Source organism: Varanus komodoensis, unplaced genomic scaffold (genome assembly GCF_004798865.1).
Source record: "Varanus komodoensis strain SLA01 unplaced genomic scaffold, ASM479886v1 scaffold13_1, whole genome shotgun sequence".
In the NCBI taxonomy this organism is placed as follows: domain Eukaryota; kingdom Metazoa; phylum Chordata; class Lepidosauria; order Squamata; family Varanidae; genus Varanus; species Varanus komodoensis.
In genome coordinates, this window is record NW_025335408.1 from 8435396 (window position 1) to 8452056 (window position 16661).

The 16661-nt window shown below is 37.7% G+C and overlaps 1 protein-coding gene across 19 annotated transcripts in view; it reads left to right on the forward strand.

The window, feature by feature from the left end:
* The window catches only part of FOXP2 (forkhead box P2), a 502958-nt gene that overhangs the window by 428824 nt on the left and 57473 nt on the right, over positions 1–16661 (forward strand). For 14 of the 19 annotated variants that reach the window (XM_044423000.1, XM_044423001.1, XM_044422999.1 and 11 more), the window contains 5 exons: positions 4304–4441; positions 5554–5718; positions 8367–8529; positions 12981–13194; positions 15676–15780. In XM_044423000.1, the coding sequence (XP_044278935.1) occupies positions 4304–4441; positions 5554–5718; positions 8367–8529; positions 12981–13194; positions 15676–15780 (785 nt within the window). Of the gene's footprint in view, positions 1–4303; positions 4442–5535; positions 5719–8366; positions 8530–12980; positions 13195–15675; positions 15781–16661 lie in introns of all 19 variants that reach the window. The other 5 variants (XM_044423017.1, XM_044423018.1, XM_044423014.1 and 2 more) reach the window with 2 other exon arrangements.

Consider the following 16661-nt stretch of genomic DNA (forward strand, 5'->3'; position numbering starts at 1 on the left):
CTGGGTTCTGAACCAGCTCATAATTCACCTATGGAGCTCACTGGCTGACTTTGCACCAGCCACAGACTCTCAGCCCAATCCACATCACAAGGTTGTTGTTAGGCGGATAAGACTGAGAGAAATTATGTAAACTGCCTTGAGATCCTTGAAAGGAAAATAAAAGGCTATAAATGTAATAAACAAACAAATAAATAAATATGCCCCCCACCTGCATCCCAGCTCCTGAAAGTATAACCTCAAGCCTGGAACCAAATCTGGCCTTCCTGGGATCCCAGTTCAGTCTTCCAGGTTTTCCCATATGACCCTATCTCCTTTCTCCCATCTAGCAATCATGTCATAACTTTTGTGCAACATTTTCCGCATTCTAGAAGGCTGAAATGGCCCTCCTAAAGCTTAGTTACTGGTAGCTTAAAGCTAGAATAGGCTTGGGTTAGGACCCTGTCCACTTCCAGAATGTGGTCTCTGAAAGTTTCTCTTAGATGGAATTTAGTCTTCAGATTGAAAGAGTTTCTGCATTCCTGTGATAAACCAAGGCCTTCTGATGTATCCCATAGAAATTCATACAGTCCAATTCTGCAGTCCACTTCTCTTCTGCCCTCTGGTGTCAAGCCTGCTTTCAGAAAGAGTACAAGCTCACCAAATGCTAGCAGCAAACTGATGACTATAAGGGAGGTACATGAGGCCCTTGAATTACTAGCAAGGGCTTGAAAGTAAGCCACGGACAGTGACAGTAGCATATCACCTAGATCCACATGCAGAGTGCTCCTCTGTGCAAGCCCATTTTATGCTTTAAGGAGAGCTGTGCCCAATACATTCTGAAAATAGCATAATATGCAAGCTTAGATTGAATTAAGCAAAACTCTCAAAACACTCAAGACTTTGGGAAAACTTCAGGTTTGGACTCTTAATCTGAACCGAGTACTTTATGTGCCCGGAACTGAGAAGACCCTTTCTTAATATCCTATTGCACTGTCACATTAAATAGGGCCACAACATTCCTATAACTTGCAGAAAAATTATCTCTTCTTGGTGAGAATTTGATTGCTTTCTCAAGAGCTGCAGGCTGGTAAGCAATATGGTTATTCTCTGATTAGTTCGATCTACCCTTTAACTTTTGTTGTGATTTATATTTTTATTTGCAATCTTTTAAAAGCTTGGTTTTATAAAAAGTGGATACTATTGCCTCTATAAATAAATGCCTTCAGATCATCTTAGCATACCTCTCAAGCTTACACTCAAGCTTGTTTTGCATAATCATATATGAGAGAAGTTTGAATAGAACTTGTTTAGATCGCATTTAGAGCTCTGGTCACAATGCATAGTTTGGTCTAAACAGAAAAGTTGGAAAGCTGTTATGCTTGGGTTCAAGAGCAACATCTTTTATTCCAGGATCTTTCTGTTTTCATAATGTATTCCTGCTAAGTGTAGAAGAGTACAAAATGTGTTTTCATCTAAATATCTATATTGTCTAAAAGATCACTTACAGCAGGATTTTGCACATTTGTCTTTATACTCTGAGAAACAGTCTGGCTTCTTTATCCATTTGTTGTTGTAGTATTATGACACTTTTTAAGATGATTGATTGTAACATGTTGAAAGCCTACCATGTGATCATCTATTTTTAAATGCACATTTATACTATCAACATTAAAAGTATCTAGCAGTAATATGTGAAATGTAAACTTTTAAGCCTGATAAAATCTGATGTGTCTACAATTAGAGTGCCTCAGTTCTGGAGTCTTAAAATAACAGATCACCACTGAAATGGGAGTTGCACAATGTTAACTCTATGTATAAAGATGCCTCGTCTGCCCAGCTCATTAACTCTACAGCCCTATGCACTTACCTGGAAGTAAGGCTGATTAAACAAAGTAGAATTTACTTTTAAGGATTATACAATTGGGTTGTGAGTCACTGAAGAGGTTATCAACATTGTTAAGGTTCTTGACAGAGATGAGTTCAACAAACACCAGTTACTATTATTCACATGGAAGTTCCATATGAATATGCAAGATGAGAAATTTGGTCCATCATGGAATCAAGGTTTTTTGAAATAGATTTATCCAGTTCATACTTCCCAAATTAAATGTAGAAGTGGATGCAATTTGCACTTGCAAATCTGGAAATGTATGAATTTTTAACACATTCTGCAAAAAAGAAAAGCAAAAGCATTTGAAAAATATAAAATAGACACTATATTTTTAAAATGCATACAAAAATATTTTAATATATGACCAGCATCAAAAGTATGCATGATAAAACACAAGCTGAGGGACCACACTTACTGTATATTGAACTTGACCTGCATCTTCCCTGTCCATTTCCCAATACCATACAGAGCATCTTCTTTGTTCCCCCATCCCTTAGTACAATGCACCGGGTTAGAGGACATTCAAGGCAATTCTAAAATTCTGTGCTTATCTCTGTTTCTGCATCTCAGGAAGGAGTGTTCCCAGCATAAAACTCAGCAGGTGCTCAGCTGCTCTGTATGGTGGTGTCTCTCACCATATTACAAACTGCTCTTCCATTGAGGATTTAACGCATGGGTTATGGATACTTCTGATAGGCATTTGATAGCCATTACACATTTTTCAAGAGCCAGCATCAAATGTAGGTGTGGTTGGGTAGGTGCCAAGGGCTTGTACCCAGTTGGGGCTGGCTGATATGAGCCACTTGGACTGGATTCTTCTCCTAACCATTGCAACCTACCTATGCAGTGTTAAAGGTCAGAAGCAGTATCTGCCTTCTTACCTACTAGCTCTCTGCCTGCCAAGAAAACAAGTGGTTGCCACAATAAAAAGATGAGCACCAATAGCTACTGGTAATGATGATGGTACAATTATGGACTCAAGAAGGAGGGTGCCCACTTAGGGTGCCTTGGCCAAGGGCTCACAAAAACCTGAAGCACTAAAAACACTGTTTTAGTCATGTGCCCATGGAACAGATTAGAATAGAATGTGCTTATTTAGAAAGGCACACAAGCTATGTGCTGGAGCAGGGTTTCCATAATGGCATTCCCTTCATCCGGAACTAGCACAGAGTGAACTTGAAAGTAAGAAAAGGAGAAAGCCCATGAAAACGGACTTCACAAATCTACAGAGGGATAGAGGCATTTTTTACAGAGTTAGAATAATTGTAAAATTATAAGAGAATATATTATTGGGATAGGTGGTTGCTGGTATTAAAAAGACAACAAGAACACAACTGCCACCTATCTACACTTCTTTCTGTTGAATAATACTCAGATATATACTGAATGATACTCTAGGTACTGCTGCCAAAAATGACAGTGATGCCCATAGTTCCTCTCTGCAACATCTGGTACAGGTTGCCTCATGTTGTGACATCACAACATTCCACATTTCCCTGTTGCTGCTGCTGCATATCATTGGCAGCTGAGGCATGGTCTTGGGAATGTTTCAACATGAGGTAACTTATACCAGATGTTATAGAAAAGGCAGGGAATCTAGAAGAGTTGCTATTTTCATCAGTAGTCTTATGTTTGACTTTGTGTTATAAATAAATAGAGACCTACCAAGTAATGTGTTGATTTTTTCCAAAATGGTAGTAGTAAAACGTCAGAAAAGATAAGAAACCATTGTGAAGGAATCATGAAAAATGTTTCATTCTAGCATACAATGTTTAATTAATGTGTAGAATGACAACATTTAAAGTTTCTGAATGATGTAAAATTTACCAATCTAAAATTAGAAAATTGACAAGCATTATTACATATTGGAGCAGAAATAAAGCCAAAGAAGCTGAACCATCAAAATTAACTGTTGTTGGTACAATACAATTTATGGAATAGGTATTAGAGTGGAGGTTTTGTTAATTTACTTCGATTTGTTTCGGCAGGGAGTTAGGGCACTGTTAGGTATCATTTTATTTTATATCTATGCATATTACGATATTCAATGAATTTTTAAAAAGGGAAGTGTCTGGAAAGAAAACATTGGGGCATGACGTTTACCTTGTAATCATAGGAAGCCTACTATAGTGGAGTAAGCCATGGTCCAGAGAAACACTGATTGCATAAGTGAATGGGCAATAGATGTTTTCAGTACCAGCCAAGGACTTACACCTCCTTATGGGTCATACAGCATGGGACTTCCTCTTCTACATGATCTGGAAAAGCCAGGGGGAGCTGCAAATCTAACCATGCTTGTAGATTGCAAGCTGTTTGCTAGAATGATATAACACAGACAGGTTGACTTGATTACAAAATATTTTTGAAAAACTATATGATCTCCAGGTATTATCAATGCCAACTTCAGTATATTTGTAATCTTTGCTTCTTTAGGTGCCTGTGTCAGTGGCCATGATGACTCCCCAGGTGATCACCCCTCAGCAAATGCAGCAAATTCTCCAACAACAAGTTTTGTCTCCACAGCAACTTCAAGCACTTCTTCAACAACAGCAAGCAGTTATGTTACAGCAGGTAATGTTGGATTGAACTATTAGTGTACCTCAGGCTATTCACAGGTATTATCAATTTTGCATGTGCCATGTGTGTGTGTGTGTGTTCTGTGCATACACATGATGTTAACCTAACCCAACTTTCTCAGCATTCAAAAATCAAACTGTGGTGGAAAAAGAACACAATTATGCAACTTTAAATTATATCATCTGAGATGACCACAGCAATATGTGCTATGGTAAACAAGGAACAAATAAATATTTAAATATTCACCTGCTTAGGCACATTTTGAATTGTATGTTGAAGGAAGTGTAAGTACACTTTAGGACAATTGTTGCTTTAAAATTCATAACATTTTAGTGATCCCTGTGGTGGAAGGCAGTTTTGAAGTTTGAACTTAGTAGCTTTTTTCTCAAAAGGAAAAGTAATCATCTTCAAAGTTCCTCCTTTATTTGTATATTTATTTATTTATTTTACTTCCCCCAGACTCTCCTCTATAGAGATTAGGAAGAGAGTGGTGGATTGCTCTTTTTGTAGCCCAAAAATCTGGAATGAGAAAGCTGTCATGCTTAGAACAAAGGCAGTTCATCAGTCTAGCATCATTATAATGTGCATTTTTATTTTGCTTGCTTAATTACATTGAAGAAAATAATGTGTTTGTTCTTAGTATGTTTAAATACTTGATATGTTGTAGCATGATAATTACAGGCTATTTTTCTCAACTGTAAATCTGCCATCTTGCTGAAACAGGTGACAGATTAACTCTCCACAGTCAGCACCTCTAAGGAATAGGACATTTTGTTTGGCCTTGCAAATATTTTACAAGCGATAGACTATCTACTTCAACCTATTTTTATTTTTAAAAATATTATAGTGTTTGTTGAATTTAGCCATTGGTTGGCTCTGCTGCATGCTCTTCAGAACACAGATTTTCTGTGTCCTTTTGGTTAAGATATTTTGGAATCTGCACTGGAAAATTTTAGAGCTGTCTTATGTGTCTCTTCAAACTACATTTTTGTTCTGAGGTGCATTCTAATGACTTACTCAACCACATGCCAATTTAGAAGAATTTAGGGGAGTTATAATACTTGAAACTTTGCCTTTATTTATTAAAGTCAAAATGATTTATTCAGCAACAACTTCAAGAGTTTTACAAGAAACAGCAAGAGCAGTTACATCTTCAGCTTTTGCAGCAGCAGCAGCAGCAGCAGCAACAGCAGCAGCAGCAGCAACAGCAGCAGCAGCAACAGCAGCAGCAGCAGCAGCAGCAGCAACACCCAGGAAAGCAAGCAAAAGAGGTAGAACCTAAATAGTCAGTTGGTGAATCATTGCTGCAATCTGGGCAGGGGAGAAAAAGAACTAAATCTTCTGGGTTAGGGTTTTTTTTTTTCAAGAACTTGTTTAGGAAAAGCTGTCAGTGCTGAAATATCTCAGGATCAGTTTCCACATGGTCGTGGGTGTCCACTTATAATGCTCCGTGGGGATAGATGGGGTGGACCAAAAATGGGTATGCAGTACTGATTGCATCATGGAGGACCTCACACAATGGACAAATTGAAGGAGATCATCTTGCAAGCATTTATTGACATTGGTGCTAACCAGAATCTGTGTCAGTGTTGGGGACAGGTTCCAGGAATGTTGCAACATTGATGAAGGACATTTTGAGAACCTAAGAGATTAAACATGACCCGATTAGTACTGTATACCTTTGTTTGGCCCATCCTGTATATACACATGGAGAATGCATCATGTAAACAAAATTCTCTATAGATACAGTCTTGGCTTTCAAAGGGTGATTTTCCTAATTGCAGAGGCTGGCCATGGGTGTTTGGGTGGAGTGCTCTGTTGAAATTCCTGCAGTCATCGCCAGGAAGTGGTAGCCATGTCCATGGAGATACCGGTCCATACAAGATACTCTGTATGTAAAAATGTCCCTTAGAAATAAATGTTGTCTGGAAATAAATCTGACCTTGTGAAATGGACAATAGAATTGGTGAGGTGATTGGATGGATAAATGGATTATGCCACAAGCTGATTGATGGATGCCACAAGCTTGAGAGTTGCATAGAATTCTTGTTCATCTAGTAAAAAACTTACTCCAAGTGCTCATTTTACTTGGAGAATTATGTATAATTTGAATTTTTGTGTTCCCTTTTAACCTCTTTCAACCCAAGGACCAAATTCCATTTCAGAGCAGCTTCTGGGGGCCACATTCTCACAGTGGGTGGGGATGTAGGTTAAAGAAGTGAGGCCAGTCGATAAAGACAGGGCCAAGGCGCAAAAAGTCACAGTTTAAAGTTTAGACTACCAATATCTAAACTTTAGGAGAGGCATTTCAGTCTTTCAGAATTGGGATTGAGGGACTGCACAAAGACAAGGAACCACCAAACAATCAGTAGGTGGGGTGAGAGGAGTGTGGCCACCTGGCGTCTAGACCTGATCTTTGGCATCCCGGTAGTAAAAGATATAAATTTACTGTAAGTCTTCTGTGGGATTGGTAGATCAGTTCCTTAATACTGAATAACAGTACTTTAATGTTTTCACTATGCCTTATAACAGTAAAAGTAGACCTCTGAATCTTCCCTTGTTTGTAATCATGGGACCTGTGAATTACCATCTAATTTTGCTACCCTGTAATGTTCACCAATTAATACTATTGCAGAATGATCGTGTACAATAATATGAAAAGTACTGATTATCTTGTGTATCTATAAGGGAGCTTAAATTGATGAAAGAACCTTACTTTTCTTTATGACACAGGACAGAGATCATGCAAATTGAGTCCATTATTTAGAAAAGGATAACAGGGGGTGGAGAAGAGAAGGAAAAATCTGGGCACAGATTTTGAAGTCACAGACCCTGATTAATGAACTGCTACTGTATGTTTGGATTGGTGAGAAGAAAGTTACAGTTTGATGTGCTCATAAATCAACCTGACAAGCCAGCTTCTCAGGCCTAGCTTGTACTTGTCAGCAAACTGCATCAACTATAAACATAATATAAACAAAACATGTGGAAGTAGTTAAATTGATCAGCAGGTATCGTAGACATTGTCTTGTAGCTGCCCATTATGCAAACGTGCAGGAAACAGTTCTGACCTCCCGAGGCTTTGTTTCTGTTTGGATTTGTGAATAGAATTTCAGACAGCCATCAGCTATGGAATAGAAATTGCTCCCTTATTTCTCCCGAGGCTCTGGGCAATCCACATGACTTGCTCCATTATGCAGTCTGTTTTCCAGTGAACACATCACAAGTTTCTCTTTTCCCCAAACTAAAAAAGGAAAGGTCTTCCACAGCAGCTTGTCTTTCTCTGAAGTGTGACTACATCCTTATACCCTCCCGAGCCTAAAGAACTCCAGTTTGTCTTGTAATGCCTCACAAAATTGGAAGTTATGCTTCCTCTTATAATAGGCCACTTCTTTTCCTTGAATATAATGCTTGGTTTTTAATGTATTCAAACAAGAGCAGCAAAGAAGCTAACAGGCCAGTAAAATGAAGGCTACATCCCAGTTTACTAATAGATCACTGGAGACTTCATTTATGGGCCACTGTGGATCATATTTATTCAGTTGGAAAAACAAGAATGCCTTTGAATCACAGACAGTTGTAAAGAGTTACACTTTTAGCCCAGATAAATTTGTTATCATCTATCATAAAGTGTAATTCTCTTCCCTACCCATTTTGGAACAGCTGTTGCCGGCTTTTTTCTGACCCTTTGCAGAAGATGAGTGTTAGGAACATCTTCCCTGCTTCTTTATTAACCCAGTCACTTTTAACAAAAACAAAGCTTTATAAAATAAATACCAAATGCTCTTTCTGCATACATTATTAGCGAGTAGCAGAAAGGAACGGGGAGATATGTTGACCTGACACTGTCTTGTTTTTACAGCCTTTATTGCAGACTTTGCTCTCTGCTGCATTTGTTTTTATTGTTGTCATTTTACAGCAGCAACAGCAGCAGTTGGCCGCCCAGCAGCTTGTCTTCCAGCAGCAGCTCCTCCAGATGCAGCAACTTCAGCAGCAGCAACATCTGCTGAATCTTCAGCGTCAGGGACTCATTTCCATTCCACCTGGCCAGTCTGCTCTTCCTGTCCAGTCGCTGCCACAAGGTATATAAACAACATATGACACAATTTCTTTCCAGTTCACAGCTTATTCCAGTTACTGTTCCATTATAAATTCACCTCCGTATTCCAGTGCTTTATTATTAAACCATTCTTTTTTAATGTTACCATTTCCACACCTTTATTCTTGAAGCTGCCCCTTTGGGAGTGTTTGTGTGCTGTTTTCAGTTATGTGGCTTTTACAGGAGAGTACTGCACTTGGGTGTCTTTTATAGTATAAAAAGCTGCATTCATTATGGACTGAAAGCATTTTATAATAGCATCATGTTTTACACCTCATTGGTTCACACTGAGGTATTACAGAAACCAGATTTTGTGTAAATATAGCCACTTAGTTTAGCAAAATGGGAAATAAGCTGCAATCTTGAAACTTCTTATATTCTTACTATCATTTAATCAAAGGCAGTGGGATGTCTCCAAAAACTAGGATTACATTGCCAAGATGTTTCCACACTAGGATATTAACATGATGGAGAGGATGAGATATATGCATTGGACCTAGTGTTCCTTATTCACTTTCTGCCATGGAAGAATCACACCTTAGAGGGAGAGATCCACATCTTTTTGTCACATGTGTCCATTTACTTTGCTAACAAATAGAATAGCCACAGCTGATGTATGATTGCCCCTTTGCAGGTGCACCTCTTATTTGTGCATACCACATCCACACATGTGTACACTCTTTCTTACACTAACAGGAATAAACCATACAATTTTTACAGTCTCCAGACTGTTTGTTTATAAAAGGTTAGTCTGAATGACAGTAGATCTCTGAGGTTCCAGGCAAAGACCATTCATATTACTTGCTACCTGAGATCCTTGTGATGAAGATGTGAGGACTGAAACCAGGACTTTCTGCATGCAGAGCATCTGCTTGCCAACTAAACTCTAGTCTCTCACCATAATCATTCATGTTTTTTACCCACATAATAATTGGAGATAGCCATTGCTCAGTGGTACTGCATATGCAGAAGGTCCCAAGTTGTGTGCCTACCCTTTTCAATTTCATTTACTAGGGTAAGAAGGACCTTGGAGAGTCAATATGAAAGCGTGTTTGGCCTAAAGAAAAAAAATAACTTGGCCTCAACAATCTCAATATGAATAATGTTGAATAATATTGAATAATAATAACAATTCAATAACAGTTGTATCCAGTGCTGGTTTTGACTTCTGCCTCTGAGACACATAAGTGATTTTAGCTCAGGGATCAGTAGCCACTCACATGTATATATGGATGCACATGCATATACACATTTCAGCAATCTTGACACAGAATACTCTTTCCTCCTCCTAGCAGCAAGGAAAAGAACAATCTGTATGAGAACGGTTGATAGAGGCATTTCTCATCCCTTTCCACAATGCCACTGAGTCAGATAGCTTTTTCTAGCAAGGAAAGAGCAGTATATTGAAATTATTGGGGATGGGTACGAAATTCAGTGGTGACATGGGGTTCTTCACACCTTTGGGGACCACAATTAGGACATTGTGTCCTAGACTCAGGAACATCTGGCCCTGTAGGAAAGCATGGAGTTGCATGGACTGCTGGCTTACTTTAACACACCAAGTAAAAGATAGGAAATAACTGTGAAATAACAGTGAAAAAGGAATAACTGTGTTTGTCCACTGGATGTACACATTTTCAAACAACTTAAGGTAGGGGATACTCAGCCACCTGTGTTATATGACACATGTAATCCTGTAGGTCAGTAACTAGGATAAGAGCCACTGAGGGATTGCACTGCCTCCATTAGTAACAGCTCACTTGCTGCTTTAAGATTGTGCCTGGTAGAATTCAAAAATGTCCATCTTCAATCAAATGAGACATTTCACATGTAATGAATTCTAGTGTTCTTTCTCTTATTGTTCTGAAGTTCAGTGATTCTAGTGTAAAGAAGCACTTTGGTGTGCTCCTGTCTAGCCTTTGGTGAATGGAAGAATTTGCATGAATAAGAAAATTGGAATGACTCAGAATTTGAAACTTATAGCAGATGAGACAGGATATTGAGACTCCAGCATTTTCAGTGCTATTTTTCTGATAGTTCAGATCTTGGATTTTCAATTACAAAGTAAGATCTTTATATACATATCCTATTCCACACTTTATAATTGCAATTTAGTATAATTCTGATCTTCAAGATGAATAGCTTCCACAACTATGGTGCAGTTGAACTAGTTACAATATGCATTACATTTCCAGCTTCAAGGTGAGCCTCCTCAAGTCAAGAAAAATAATATAAGCTCCTCAGAATGTGTCTCACATTCTTCCGAGGTTCAGTGGCAAGCTAGCATGGGCCTGCAACAGATTTACGCTTTCCAAGGAAAATTCTGTCCCCTACAGTCCTAAACTAATTTCAGTCATGCTTTTATATGACTGGGCATTTATATGGACTACCCAGCACTCTTGAGATGTTGTTGCACAGTAGATGGGGGGACAAGCAAGCATGTCCCAGAATATATGCACTCTGACAATGTGTATGGGTAACTACATCTGTGTTGAGTGTGAATACCTATTTAACTATTCATAGAGCTAGTTTATTTACTGTAAACATTGTTAAACCTTATAGTCTATCTCAACAAATGGATTTTTTTTCAGTGTACCTATGTATTATTATTCAAATACATGTGAAAGGTTTACCAGGTGCCACAGAATGCAGTTCAATAAAAATTAGCATATGTCTTTTTATGCAAGGAAATGTGCTCTGGAAAGTTTATAAGGGAATAACCAGGAATTTCGGCAATACATTTTGGTAGGGAAGACATGGGTATTGACAGCTACTGAAACTATTTTTAAAACCACTTTTACATTCTTGCACTTTCCTTAGCATTACTGACATAAAAGTAATTGGAAAATGCTTCTTCCTATACAATTGATATACTTTCTTCCTTAATAATTGATATATAGTACTTTGCCCTTTATAATATTGCTTATTCCTTGTTTATTTTTAAATGCTAACCAGACCAGAGCCTTGTTAACTATATTTTGGTCAAAGTTATGCTGGATGTTCCAAAACACCAGCTTCTGATCCCAAGTCATGCCTCTCATTTCTTCACCATTGGAAAGATAAAGTTTATGAAAGAATGTAACTTCTTGCAAAAATCTGAAAATAGTTTGGGTAATTTAAAGCAGTGATCTCTTGGAGCATTGTCCTTGCTTTAAAAATATTTTATTCTTCCAGAAATAACTATTGCAATGAAAAAATTAAGCACAGGCAACTAATATATGGTAAAGCATTTACCTGAACAAAATATAGTATATTGGTCAAGACTGTGTTCTAGATCTTAGATCCCTTGCAAATCTAACATTATTCATTTGTTTGTTTTCTGTACTGCCCAACAACCAAAGCTCTCTGAGCTGTTCACAACAACACGTTAAAATACAATATAAAATACACCATAATATTACAACATATTAAAACATCATAAATAATTTACAAAACAAAATTCAAAACTAAATTTAAAACAGCTTTTTAAAAAATATAGGTTAGAACAAAATATTAAGGCCTGTTTAAAAAAATAACAGATCCCAGTAGACTAATTGATTATGCCTGCAGTAGAGGACAATCTTCACCTTGCACCTGGCTGCAGCTTCTGAGCAATCTACAAGGGCAGCCCTGCATAGAATATATTGCAGTAATCTAGTTTAGGGATTACCAAAGAATAGATCAATGATAGCAGGCTATCTCTGTTGAGATAAGGGCCTAACTGAGTCACCTTCATAAGCTGATAGAAGGTGCTCCAAGCCACTGAAGCCATTCAGTAACAAAGATGGTTCAAAGAGCACCCCCAAGCTACAAACAAACATAGGTCATAATATAGAGCAACTAAAGCTGTTTCTATGCCAAAACTAGGCCTGAATCCTCATTGAAATGGATCCAGGTAATCAGTTTCATCCCAGAATTTGGCCACCAATATTGCCTAGGCTGGTTCCACTGTGTTATATTTTTCCTGAAAAAAGGTTGATTAATACTTGCTTATTTGTTGCAACCTGATATATTTTTTCTGTTATCCATTACATTTGGGATAAAGCAGTACTTTTAAATAACTTTATGAACTTTGGATGCATTGCTTTGGAATCAATTTCTTGATTACACAGGCAATGAAAATCTCATCTTAAGGTTTCTTTTCATACTTGTTTTTCAAACAGTAGTTGCCAGTTGTTGGTTGTTACTGGTTCTCTTTGATCCTTGAACAAATGTTTTAAGAGACAGCATGTTACATAAGCTGGTGACCTTTAATTGACTGTAACCCAAAAGAAAAAGTAGCAAAATCTTATTCTCTGCCAATAGAGCTAAAATGAAATTGTGTTTTACTACATGTTGATTATACTGGAAAAACTGCATCACCTTTATTGTTGGCATTAATCCATTAATAACACTGAGCTCATTATATGGACCTCTTGCTTTGCTATATTAGTAGAGCTCTCTTTCATTTTATAGCTGGCTTAAGTCCTGCTGAGATTCAGCAGTTATGGAAAGAAGTTACTGGAGTTCACAATATGGAAGACAATGGCATTAAACATGGAGGGCTAGACCTCACTACTAACAATTCCTCTTCTACTACCTCCTCTACCACTTCCAAAGCATCGCCACCAATAACTCATCATTCCATTGTGAATGGACAGTCATCAGTTCTAAATGCAAGACGAGACAGGTAATGAGATTACTCACTTGCTTTTTCATCTGCCATAAAAGTGCATAGGTATGACTCACACAATAAAGAAATAACTCCATGATTGAAGTTGTTGAGTTGCTTTGGACCTAATATCTTTGATTTAGAAAATAATTGAAAATCAATTAGAATAATCATATATTTTCCTTGTCTGAGTTGTAGGATTTGTTATTGGGAACTGACTAGAATCTTTCTCATGTAGAGCCTTTTCAGTGGTGAATATGAAAGACAGAGTTCACCAAATATTATGATAATGCAGTCTTAATTATTTTGCTACATATCTACCCTGGCCTTCCTCTAAGGAGTTTAAGGCTGAGTGTGTAGTTCTTCTCTACACATTTTATCTCACGTTTTTTCTCCATGCTTTTTTTAACTCCTGTGACATAGAAGAGACTGAGGGAGTGTGAGTTCATAGTTCATACAGCAGGCTTCATTGCTGAGTGGGGATTTGAACCTAGCTCTTCCCAGTCCCTCTAGCTACTATGCCACAATGCTCTTTTTTCATTTTGCTGGGGCCTATCAAAGAGTGCTGAAGAAATCATTCTAACATAATGGAAGACAGAATATTTGCTGGAACAGTACTGAATAGTGTGCCATTGGCACTAAATACCTCATGATTGTTCAGGGCCCAGTATGAATCACTTCTGAACTTTAAGAGAATGCAGAAGATCTTGCCCCATCCAAGAAAGCAGTTACTTCTGACAGAGGGTATTCCTCTGAATTCAACCAAAAGTCTTTCAAAGTTAGTCAACTAACGATTCCAATTAGTTGAAATTGATCTTGAGGCACAATTCTTGCAAAGGAGTTTAAAGGTGCAGTCCTATGGGTTGTGCCCCTCAGTTATCATAATCCCTCCACTTGGTATCATATGCTCATCCAGTATAGAGGAAGAGGAACAGCAAAAGTAATCTGTGCCTTCCCATCCTCCTGCCTGGATTTTTTGCCAGGTGGGCCTTTGGGCCCATCTGGCTAGTGAAGGAGACTGAAGAGGTTTCAGGATAGCTCACATCCTGCCCCACCAATTTCTTCCTCTCCTGCCCACTGAAATGTTCCCTTTCCTTCTCTCCAAGGTCACTTTCCTAACCTCAGAGGGTAGGTCAAGTGGTTCTTTCCCAGCATCAGAAAGGAGCCAGTGCAGGGAAGACAAATCCCTGGCTCCCAGCTGTGAGATTAGACTGGTGTCTCTCAACTTGTAGCTAGTAATCTGAACTACCCTATGGCCCATCAGACACTTATCAGACATTGACTAGGGGCCATAAAATTGCTGTTGACTAGGAGCCAAAGAATACACATCAGACAAATAGTAGTTAGGGGAAGAATAGCTGAAGGTAAGGAAAGTACAGTTTGAGAAGTTTTGTGGAAGGTGTAATTTGGATTCATGGATTGAATCTAGAATTTATTTTCAGATTCCATGTATGATTATATGGTGCCTATATTGTTTTATCTGGATATGTGATTTTGTAAAGGAATTGAGCAGTGGAAGTATAAGTCTGGAGTAATCAAATACTATCCAATTATTAATAATTGTGATACAGTATTTTAATTGTGTGTGTGTGTAGAGAGAGAGAGCATTTTTTCTTAACTATCACTTGTTTACTCAGTTATGATATTTTCAGAACAGTGAGCGAGATGGCAGAGCAATGGCCCTTAAGGCTGTTCAGTAGAGTTGTTTACATAGAATCATATGTTCATTTGAATGTAAGCTAGCTTACAAAAAGAACTGTAGGCAGTAAACAAATTGAGTTCATTTGTTGGTATATTGCAGCATATTTATCATATTACCTTTCAGTATTTGAAAATGATAACATCTAGAGGTACATTTCATTTTGGCATTTCAATTAAGGTTACTACTTGATAATATATCAAATAAGGTGGGTTCCCCCCCCCCCCGGAAACAAAGGGCCAATTTAAAGTATTGTGGAAGAAAAAAGAAACTGTTGCTAATAATTACTAAAGAGATAGATTTTTTCCAGAAACAGAATCAAATACATGGTTGTTTGGATGCACAATATCACACAAGTTATGGAAACACTGCCTAAGGATAAAAACATTACTGAAAATGATTGTATTAAAGTTATTCATACATATTAAAATAATGTATGGAAACATTTATAGATCTCTACTGGTTGTCTTAAATATGTCTCTTGGAGAATTAATGTATTTTATTTTTATTTAGAGTTTAAATGTTACCATGAGGTCATATGGCTAAATTAGCATAGTGTACAATACAGTAATGTTTCTTCCTTTATTAACCGTCATCTTTGACTCTATTTTTTCTCTAATTAGAACATCATCTTGTCTTAGCAGTTGAACTATTCAGTGAATGATTAGATTTTTCTGACTGCTCTGAGCTGAATTGACCTGTTTTGACCTGTTTGTCTCTGATTTTCACTGATAGGCACAAGAAGGCTCCAAGTACTGTTAGTTTTGAGATGAATCTGATGCCATGTTCTTTTACCACAGCTCATCACATGAGGAGACTGGAGCCTCTCATACTCTCTATGGCCATGGAGTTTGCAAATGGCCTGGATGTGAAAGTATTTGTGAAGATTTTGGACAGTTTTTAAAGTAAGTGTTTGTTCGTTAACAAGAGTTGTGCAAAGCTGCAAAGATAACAAGTAAATCTCAACTGTAAAGACAGAATATTATTGGTTTGTGTGCCTGGCAACCAGATAAGGCTAACTGGAGAAGGCTGAGTGGTTACACTTTCTTTCATGTAAAATATATCAGCAAGCTCTTTGTGGCAAATGTTTACCCTACTTCTTTGCTGAAATGTACCCTTGGCCTATTTGAGGAAAGCTTTTGATTACACATTTAATAGAAAAGATATATGCAATTGTGTGTGTCTAGACCTGTAAGAAAAATTAATGTGCTTTTTTATCCTGCTTTTTAACTACTGTTCATGAGCATACTCAGTGATTTCAATGAGTCATATCTCCAGTACTGATTTGCCTTATGGCCATGCAACAAAGTTACTTGAAAGTTCCAGTGCACTCATGGAAGTCAGTGAAAACTGACTTGAAACTTTTTTCAATGAAAACACTGAAATAAATGAATATCCTCAGTTAGTAGTCCTCCTCATTCACATTAGTGAGGAGCGGTTAGGCTAGATTAGATTTTGGATGCCATGTTTCTGTGAGAAAATTACATTAAAATAGATAGCTATATAGAAAACAACCAAACAGCGAATACTCAAAACTCAAGTGTTCATGAGCTCCATAGTCCCAATATAATAAACTGCAAGAGAAGCACTGAATCTGGTACAGAGCAACATAACTAGAACTACAGCCTGTGTCCATAAAACCTCCCTACATGCCTGCAGGAGTTTGCAGTGGGGAATTTTGCTTTCTCCAGATCCCATACCCTCCCAGTGACACATTGCAGCCTGTTTTTACATTGTGCTCAGATTTAAATAAATTCCATGCCATATTTAAGAAATGGTACTGGCT